The sequence below is a fragment of the Ictalurus punctatus genome, chromosome 24 (genome assembly GCF_001660625.3).
Source record: "Ictalurus punctatus breed USDA103 chromosome 24, Coco_2.0, whole genome shotgun sequence".
In the NCBI taxonomy this organism is placed as follows: Eukaryota; Metazoa; Chordata; class Actinopteri; order Siluriformes; family Ictaluridae; genus Ictalurus; species Ictalurus punctatus.
The window spans coordinates 16,426,357-16,436,811 of record NC_030439.2 but is presented as its reverse complement, the minus strand read 5'-3'; the positions used below and the strand labels follow the sequence as shown (position 1 = coordinate 16,436,811).

Genomic DNA, 10,455 nt, shown 5'->3' with positions numbered 1-10,455 from the left:
TCCTTGCACAAAATCACCCTCTGTGGACATATATTCTTTTATATCCTGCATGATGTCATCTGAACAACGTCTTCCAATGTGCCTCATTTCAAATGATGTTTTACACCTTTAGCTAGTTTTATGACTGTCATTCGTGTCGAGGCGGCTGAATATGGCCCTCACACACACACACACACACACACACGATGAGTCTGTTTTTCTCTGTTCAGCCGCACAGTCCAGATTTCACACGTTACTCAACACAAATATATTATCTTTTACACTGAGGTCTCACTGCAGCTGAGCTCACACTGAAAGAATGCATTTTGGGGGTTTTTTTTTGCTGCTGCTGCTGCTGCTGCGCTTTCCCCCTTTTCCTCATTTGTGTCAATAAAAAAAGGAGAATAATAAACTCAGCCTTAATTGGAGCAGACCTCGGTGTCACCTCAGTGTCGGAGCATTAATAGGGATAGATGTTTTATTTGTTTAACATCCTGGCATCACAGTATTTTAAGACTGATCAGGGGTTACTGCTATGTGCACATGAATTGGACACAGTCAGTCTGTCATGATTATATGCCCTATAGGGGAGACAATCTGGCCGCAAAGGCTGAATGTTTGTAGACCGTATCTCTCTGTACTTGCTAAGACCATAACTCTCCATCCACACCCTGACTCCCATTGACTACATGTGGAAGCGTATTATTAAAGGGAAACTCTGACAGGGTGAAGTAATGCAGGAATTCAGCAAAGTATGCGTCTAATTATCGAGCTTGCAGCAGGTGCTTTACCAGACCGTTTCTGTGGAGCGTCAACCATACAGCCCATGTGTACGCTTTGCTGGAAATGAGAACGTCTGAAACCTGTGACTCGTCCTGTAGCCAACACTATTGTCACAGAGCTGCTGTTAGAGAAAATAACCAGCAGCTTCTGACTGATCCGAATACGGAATGCTACGTCAGTGTGGTATAAATTTCGTTGGTCATCTTCGTTTTGTCCTAATGGTATGCAATCTTTGGCACTCGGCTGTATTTTCCAGTATATTTTCCCTAACTGTAGTGGCAAAACAGCCCACATGACACAGTAAGTTTTCAGTGTTACCACAATTCACATTTTCCAAAGCCAACAATGCTAAATTTCTAGAAAGTACATTTGAATACGATATGTATATTTCATCGTGCTCACTGTCAGAGCTGGTTCTGTAGAGCCCCTTTCACGGTTTGAGCTTTGAGCAGTGGTTTGTGCAGCAATGCTTTTGCTTTCACAGCTGCTAAAGTGTGGTCCAGGTGGACCCCCGCCTTGGCTATCATCTGAGCAAACGAGAAACCCCTCGGAGGCTGAAGGTGAATACCATAATCCAAAGGGAGAAGGGAAAAACTCGCTAATTGAGGTGGGGATCATTCCCGTTCCCACTGTCTAATTGAGGCGAGGATAATCCCTCGGTTCTGAAGTGCTTCCTAAGCTCTTTACCACCGGCGTTCACCTTCGTTTGCGGAGAGCCCATGGGTTTCTTGGCTAAAAGTGGAAGTGCACTGTTAAAGGGAGGGCTGACCACATTGTTTTTCAAGGCGTAAAAGAGCAATATGGCAGCAAATGGATCATATCAGACCACCAACTTTACAGAAAAGCAAAGAGTAGTCATGTGTAATCCAGGAGAAGTAGTTTAATGGGTTTAAACCAGAAACCTGTTTGAGAGAAATGTGATTTCTTGAAGTATTACATAGCATATGTAAGAGGATAAAAAAAAAAAAATCATGACCAAGGTTCTGTTTGGCATTTTGGTTGAAAATGGGTCAACCATATAAATTTCATTACACCTGGAATACTTTTCTTTTGTGGTGTTTTTATTTTGAAACAAACAAAAAACAAAAAAAAAGCACTCACAGATAAACTTGGTTTTACACGGTTCTATCTGCCAATCAATCATCATCATCCAGGAAGAACATAGGATGAATGAAACCTAGATGGCCTTGACCAATCAATCTACAAGTCGTATGTTCTATTTACACGCTCATACAAGGAAACGATGAACTTTTAGCTGGAGATGTTCTACACACGCTCCACAAGAGTAATAATAAAAAAGTAAATGTACAAAACAGGTAGAGTACAGGTCGACTGGTACACTAGTCTAGTGGTATAAACATTCTGGCACATTAGGAATTCTTCAGCGTAGCAGAAACGATAATATTGTCTCTAGAACAGCTAACATTAGCTTTTTATATATAACAGACATTAGGTAGCTGTGGGTAACTGTAACCAGGGACTGTTAGAATCTCCTAGCAGACTTGTAAGATGTGTTTATGTGGTTGCACAGAAGTGTGTATTGTCCGTTGTCATGTATTTTAATATTGTTAAATGTTTAACAGTGAAATTTAAAGGTAAATGTTTAAAAAGAACTTTAAAAAGCTTGATTAAACGTTTCAAATCTTTAAAAAAGTGAATTTGAATGTATTTTAGGTCTCAGAAAATATATTTTGAAAAATAAACCCTACTGAAAAGCATATATGACCATAATGTGGTCTTAAAGTATCTTTCTCTGCTGAGTTTATTGCACGGTATTTATTTATTTAATGGGTTTTTTTTTTTTTTAGATTTCAATGAAATATTTTATTTACTTGATGTGTGTTTGAACAATATCATTTCAATTAGAATTTCTATATTTTTACAGAATTTTGTAAATTTCATGTAAGTCTTGTTGATCTGTTAATGTTAAATTCCAGTAGTTTTTCTAGAGGTAATCTCAAAGCGTTGCTTGCCCTTATCTCAAGACGGCTCAGGTACCCAGAGAGAACCATATAATACTAAAAATAAATAAATAAATAAAATAAATAAAAAAAGATGACAATATCCATTTGAGGTTACAGAACAAAGCAGTGTTTTCGTTTTTAAACCTGGAATACACAAAGGGCTCACAATCACATATCAGATGGCTTCTGTGTTCTGTGATCTAGTAATCGTATATCTGCGTCAGGGACATTCTGCCGTTCACAGCCGGGGAGATGCCAGAGCTGAGCTAATCCTCACTTCAAAGAGTTAACCTGATCCCTGAGCCCTGGCAAAGCACAGGGGGTTAACGTAACGTTCGCCAACGAGACACAGGGATGTGAGGGGTTGTGGGAAATGTGTCAGAAACGGCACAGGGGAAAAGAAATGAGGTCAAGACTAAAGCCAGACCCAGGCCGGACCTGACAGGCTCGCTCCCGGCCATTTATTTTAACAAAATAACGCAAAAATGAGAGCTGAGCAAGGATCAGGGATCACGCATATCAACAAAACCGTTAACACTGCTCTGAGAATAAAATAAACTGATCTGGAATCAGCACTATACACTATACTAGGCCTTGTGTTTATGTGACCTGGTGTTTACAGGGATAAACCCCCCTCACCAGCAATAATGTCATAATCTGGGTTTGAGTAGATTAAGAGTCGAGCTGTAGAAACAGCTTTAATTTATAAACTTGATATTAGAATAAACATAGTTTAAGACCTGAGGCTCTGCTTCTTGTTATTGTTCAAATTCAAGATAAAATAATATGGTTAAGCAGGTAGCATATAGCTTATTCATGGACTGCAATGCGTGGATGTAATTACTTTTTATTGTTGGGAAATTATTATGATCATCATTATTCTTTTATTTGATGACAGAAATGGAGTAAAAGCCATTAGATCAACTTTCTTGGTAGTGGAACCAACTTTCTTGGAACTTGAAGTGAGCCAAACTAATTACGATAAAGCTCTGTAATCCATTTTACATTATATTTACATTTACAGCATTTGGCAGATGCTCTTATCCAGAGCGACTTACATTTATTTCATTTATGCATCTGAGCAGTTGAGGGTTAAGGGCCTTGCTCAAGAGCCCTAAAGTGGCAGTTTGGCGGTGCTGGGGTTTGAACTCACGAGCTTGTGAGCAGTAGACCAACACCTTAACCAATACCCGTAGTGGCGTAATCCATCATTTCTTTGCTTACCTGAAACTTTCAAAAATGTATTTCCAGCCTTCGGATATAAATCATTAAACTGGAAAAAGTGGACATATTTAGGACCGTTTCAACTTTGTTCTTTTTTGGATTTTCTCCCTAATTTGATCCTGGTGAGTTCCCACCCATCAGTCAGCTCTCCCCTGCCAAACTTTTGAACTCCTGCGTATGCGTACATGTCAAATGGAGTATACTTTGAAAGGCTATACGACTATATGACTGTGCTTGTCCACATACGCCAGCGTACGCGCAAAAAAACAAAGTATACTAGAGTCTTTGCAATACTGAGGCACCTTAGCAAACTTTAGCTAGCAACTGAACCCTGGGCCACAACACAAAACTCGGGATTATGCTAATAGTTCACACTGTACCACAGTCGTTTGCGGAAGTAATATCTGGACTTCGAACGACACGTTTTGGGCTGGTCTGGAGCAGTGTTCTCTGTCAGATAAAATAAAGCCCTTTGGGGGAGACTATGAGCTTTGAGACTTTGCAGATCTTTTACATGCACAAACAGATACATTACAATCCCCCAAACAAAAGGAAAACATTAAAAAGTCATGATATGGCTCCTTTAAGTCTGATGTGGACTTGTGAGGACGTTTGCAGTTGTCACATCTTGTTCGTTTCATTTCCAGTCACTGAACAAGAATAAAATAATATTTGAAATCAACATTTGGTTTAAAACCACCAAAGTCTTCTTTTTATTCCAAGATCTTGAGCCAGATTGTCATTCCTCATACGCTTCACACATGTACACACCAATCAACGGATGAATAAGATCAGTTTAATTAAACTACACAGAATATTAATAATAATAATAATAATAATAATAATAATAATAATAATAAATGTAAAATGTACAATTTTGAACAAATAGTCCCAGTGTTCAGATGAATAGACTGCACAATTTTTAAAATGTAAGAAAGAACACTCAAATGAACTTGCAGGTTTGGCGGCTCACTTTAAAGGCAAACGTGGCAGAATGCACTCGACGTGTTTAACAGCACAGGGGACTAAATTAAGATCAGCAAAATGGGAACAAAAAAACCTCATCCCAGTTGTTATATGTAAATATGTACATTTACAAACAGAAAAGCTCACTATCAGGGTTTGTTTTTTTTTTGTTGTTTTTTTTTTTTACACAGACGCTGGGAATCCTGGCTGGTAAAAAGGAAATGTTGGAGGTCATGGCTTTTCTATATTATGCACAACGATATACATATGAAAGAGAGAGCACAACAGCACAAATCAGTGGCAGACTGTCATGTGTGTGTGTATCAGTGTCATTTCTCAGAGAGAGAGAGAGAGAGAGAGAGAGAGAGAGAGAGAGAGAGAGAGAGAGAGATCACAGTAAAATGGCATAGCCAGCATCCCAGCAAAAATTGTCAGGTTGGCAGAACATTTTCTGTAGGTTCCGATTTTAGAAAAAAAAACTCCAAGATCCACCAGAGTCAAACATTTTTGATGGTTTGATCTCAGTTTTTTTTTCCACATGCGTCAGCAAATAGAAGAAATCTTTCATCGTTCACATGGATATTAGGGAGGATGGGGAAGAAATTAAGAAATTAAGGCTGCCAGCTCACATCCAAAAGTCTATAACAACATCCTGGCACACTCTTCCTATGCACAAACTTCATACAGTTCACCTAAACATCAATCTCCATCCTCTGTCTCTGGTATGCTGTGGGGGAATTTATTTCTTTTCAATGCCATGGTTTGGCTCCACTTAGAGAAAAGCGTCACTACAAATCAATAAAGTTTTTCTTTCTAGCTTTTTAAAAAAAAAAAAAAAAAAAAATCCTGAAAATTTTTTTATCCTGATGGGTGTGGGATCTTCCAGGATGACTCTGCTCCTTTCCACAAGGCATGAGGGCTCACTGAATAGTCTGATGAGGGTGTATATGATGTAAATCATATGTTATGACCTTCACACTCACCTTCAGGATATTTTGGAGAGACGTGTTAGAGAGCTCTTCACCATCATCATCATCACAACACTAACTGAGAGAAAATCTGTTAGAAGAAACACTTTTCCTTTCATTTCTTGCCCATTTGTGTATCAGTGTGTTTCTGACAGATACTGAAAAGTCCTTGCGATCGTAGCTGTATGAGTGATATTACATTCCTAATATTATTCCCAAATAACATGCTTATTACAGTTAAATAGATGATATGCATGACATATACAGTATGGACATACAGTTCCCTCCACTAATATTGGCACCCTTGGTAAATATGTGCAAAGAAGGCTGTAAATAATGGTCTTTATTGTTTAACCTTTTGATTTTTTGTTCAAAACATTCACAAAAATACTCTGCGCTCATGGATATCAAACAAAACATAGGTTTATCCAAAAAAAAAAAATGTTGTTAAATATAGGTGTGCAACAATTATTGGCTCCCTTTTAGTCAGTACTTTGTGCTACCTCCCTTTGCCAAGATAACAGCTCTGAGTCTTCTCCTATAATGCCTGATGAGCTTGGAGAATACATGGCAAGGGATCTGAGACCGTTCCTCTATACAGAGTTTCTCCAGATCCTTAAAATTTCAAAATCCACGCTGGTGGACTCTCCTCTTCAGTTCACCCCACAGGTTTTCTATGGGTTTCAGGTCAGGGGACTGGGATGGCCATGGCAGGACCTTGATTTTGTGGTAGTAAAGCATTTTTGTGTTGATGTCTGTTTTGGATCATTGTCCTGCTGGAAGATCCAACCATGGCCCATTTTAAGCTTTCTGGCAGAGGCAGTCAGGTTTTCATTTAATATCTGTTGATATTTGATAGAGTCCATGATGCCATGTATCCTAACAAAATGTCCAGGTCCTCTGGCAGAAAAACAGCCCCGAAATATTAAAGAGGCTCCACCATATTTAACCGTGGCCATGAGGTTCTTTTCCATAAGACTACCTCTCTGTGTGCGCCAAAACCACCTCTGGTGTTTATTACCAAAAAGCTCTATTCTGGTTTCATCTGACCATAGAACCCGATCCCATTTGAAGTTCCAGTAGTGTCTGGAAAACTGAAGACGCTTGAGTTTGTTTTTGGATAAGAGTAGAGGCTTTTTTCTTGAAATCCTTCCAAAAAACTTGTGGTGATGTAGATGACTTCGGATTGTAGTTTTGGAGACTTTCTGACCCCAAGATGCAACTAACTTCTGCAATTCTCCTGCTGTGATCCTTGGAGATTTTTTGGCCACTCAAACCTTCCTCTTCACAGTGCACTGAGACGATATAGACACACGTCCAATTCCAGGTTGATTCATAACATGTCCAGTTAACTGGAACTTCTTAATTATTGCCCTGATGGTGGAAATGGGCATTTTCAGTGCTTGTGCTATTTTCTTATAGCCACTTCCCATTTTGTGAAGCTCAACAACCTTTTGCCGCACATCACAGCTATATTCTTTGGTCTTACCCATTGTTATGAATGACTAAGGGAATTTAGCCTATGTGGTACCTCATATTTATACCCCTGTGAAACAAGAGAAGTCATGGTTGAACAATTTCCTGTTCCTAGTCACCAAGGTGTACTAATATAATGTAAAATATCAATGGGAATATACTTCAAATATATTTTTCCCATAGGGTGCAAATAATTGTTGCACACCTATATTTAACAAAAACATTTTTTTGGATAAACCTTTGTTTTGTTTGCATTGTTTGATATGCATGAGAGCAGAGTATTTTTGTGAATTTCTTTTTAACAAAAGATCAAAAGGTTAAACAATAAAGACAATTTTTCACAACCTTTTTTTGCTCATATTTACCAAGGGTGCCAATATTAATGGAGGGCACTGTATTTGTTTTAGGTTTTGTCCAGAAGTGATGTATTCCTAACTGCAAATCTCAGATTTGTATTTCTGGAACAGCAAGCTAGTTTTCATCTTAATACATTTCAGGGCTGAAATGTTTACGTCTATAATCAACATAGCAGAACATTTAGAAACTTCTAGACTGTGCGACTGTCTTTTCTAAGCTCGGTAATTAAATTAAGAACACTAATGTTGCCACTGCGCTTGGCTGAATGACCTTGAAGTACGTTTTAACGCAAAATATTTTCCCAACATGTTTTCCGTATATGTTATGGAAATGTTATTTTCGCAACGCGAGAGCCTATCCTTCTTCAAATCTGTCACATTGCCGATCATACCTTTAATATTACACTTAGAACCATTTGTATAGCCTGGGATAATGCTGTCAGTGGTAATGATCTTAATCTGATGAGAAATGTGAGGAAAAGAGTCAAGGGAGAGCTCTGTATTGAGACCAAAAGGTGCTTTTTTTTACTCTTCTCTTTTTCTTCATTCTTCCTTTCTCTGGAACTTTTTATTGCGTTCCTTCTCTCTTTCTATCATTCTCTCTGACTCTCTGTCATTCTTTTTTCTTTCCGTCATCTCTTTCTCAGACGTCTGTCTCGGTCATACTCTCTACATTCTGTTCAGACTTGACCTCCTTCATCGGCTCCTCTCCTCTTTCTTTTCTCTCATCCCTTCTTCCAGCTACACCTCTGTCCCTTCCTTCTTCCTCCATTCTGCTCTCGGTATCCAGCGGCTCTTCTTTCACCCTGATCACGCTGGCCGGGGCGCTGGGGGTCTCGCTCTGGCCACTGCTCTCTAACTGAATGCTGCTGCTGCTGCTGTGGCTCCGGATGACTCCAGCAGGGGGCAGCGTGAGCTCCGGGCTTCTTGCGTCCTCGTCCTCCTCCAGGTGAGCGGTGGGGTTCCTCAGCTGCTCGATGGACTGCGACAGCATCTACACACAGTACAGATTAAGATTAAGTATAGGTTTCTTATTTTACCACACAGTGTTAGTGTTCATTATCTGGTCCTGTATGAATAAGACTGGGATTCCAGCTAGAAAAGTAAAGACCTCTCTTAACGTCTATAAATACACAAATTTATCATTTATCCATCATTTCAACCATTACTTTATCATTTTCCATCTTGTCACTTTGTATTAAAAGATGTAAACTCATGACATAAAGTTTTATGGTGATTTAGAAACCAAATATTAATATTAATGAGCCTATAATTTTACACAACCAGAGAAATAAAAACTAACATTAGCAGTAGTGCTACAATATGTAAGGAATAAAACACTTGGGGTGTGCTGTTATAGGAAAATAATCAATGCTGCGGCCCAACACAATTTTCCTACAGTAGCATGTTCCAAAGTTTTATTTTATTTTATTTTTTATTTTTATTTTATTGTTTAGTTATTGAACAATAAAGACAATTTTTCACAGCCTTCCTTGCTCATATTTACCAAGGGTGCCAATAATAGTGGTGGGCACTGTCTGTCAAAAAAGCCAACAATTTTCATGGGGTGAACTTATTTTTTCACGACTATATGTCCAGGAAAGCAGCATCTGAAAAATCCACAGAAAATGTGTGACTCTGATAGTATCTACTGCAATTTGTCTATTTACGTGTAATATTTCTTAATTTTGTGCAAAAAACATCAGTTTGAAAATGTTTAAATCAAGTATCTCTGAAATGTCTTGCATTCATACCCATTTTTGTTCTGGACAAGGGTCTTTTAGACAAAAAATATACATAAACATTTATATTTTGAAAGATTTACAGTAAATGACTAAAGGAACTCTGGTATTGTACACATTTGTACGTGGTGTTTTTTTAACCTTTGCATATGTAAATATCACACAAATTCAAACAGAATAACAAAAATTCATAATTTATGAATAGGTTCATTAACTTTAACATACACTTCAACACCACGCTTCACCACAGTTCAACATAAATGTAATTCACTTGAACATTTTACAAACCACATTTCATTTCAGACAAATATATATATATATATATATATATATATATATATATATATATATATATATATATATATATATATATTAATGACTTTCAGTGGGTTTTTTGGTGGTTTTCATCATTTAGGACGGTCGTATGTCTAAAAGACTGAACGCTTTTAACATGATCCTGAGGCAATTGAGACGGGAGAATTCAGCTGCTTGTGCTTTTTTACAAGAAAAGATAAATTAAACATGTATAGTATAAGAGTGTTGCCAGCTTTTCTCTCAGGCCTTCAGGAAATGAAACTGAGGTACCAGGCTCAGGAGAGGGGGAGGGAGTGAGAATGAGAGTGAGGGAGGAAAATGAGAATAGAACCAATGAGCTGTGGTATAGATGGCGAGAAAAAGACCGAGAAATGTATGAGACAATCAACACATGACAAGAGGAGATGTCTAAAGTTGAGAAAGAAGCAGAGAGACAAGAGAAGAAATGAGAGCGAGGAGACAACAAGAGAGGAGGAGAATGGAAAAGCAAGAAAGTGAAAGGGGGGGGGGGTTAAAGACAAAAAGAAAGAGAAGAAAGAGAGGAGGAGGGGAAGAAAGGTGAGGCACTGTTAGTGTGGCCCCAGTGTAAACATCCTGCCAGGATTTATCCACTTCCTGTCTCGTTTGGCCAGCAGCAAGGGGCCTTTAATTCGCCGTCCCTTTAAGAGCCCTGAGCTCTTAT

At 38.5% G+C, this 10,455-nt stretch overlaps 1 protein-coding gene across 5 annotated transcripts in view; it reads right to left on the bottom strand.

The window, feature by feature from the left end:
* Positions 1–4,634: 4,634 nt before the first annotated feature.
* LOC108257131 (histone deacetylase 9-B) overlaps positions 4,635–10,455 on the bottom strand; it is a 55,503-nt gene continuing 49,682 nt past the window's right edge. For all 5 annotated transcript variants that reach the window (XM_017454602.3, XM_017454603.3, XM_017454600.3 and 2 more), the window contains one exon: positions 4,635–8,710. In XM_017454602.3, coding sequence (XP_017310091.1) covers positions 8,360–8,710 — 351 coding nt within the window. In that variant the 3' untranslated portion in view covers positions 4,635–8,359. The remainder of the gene's footprint in view (positions 8,711–10,455) is intronic.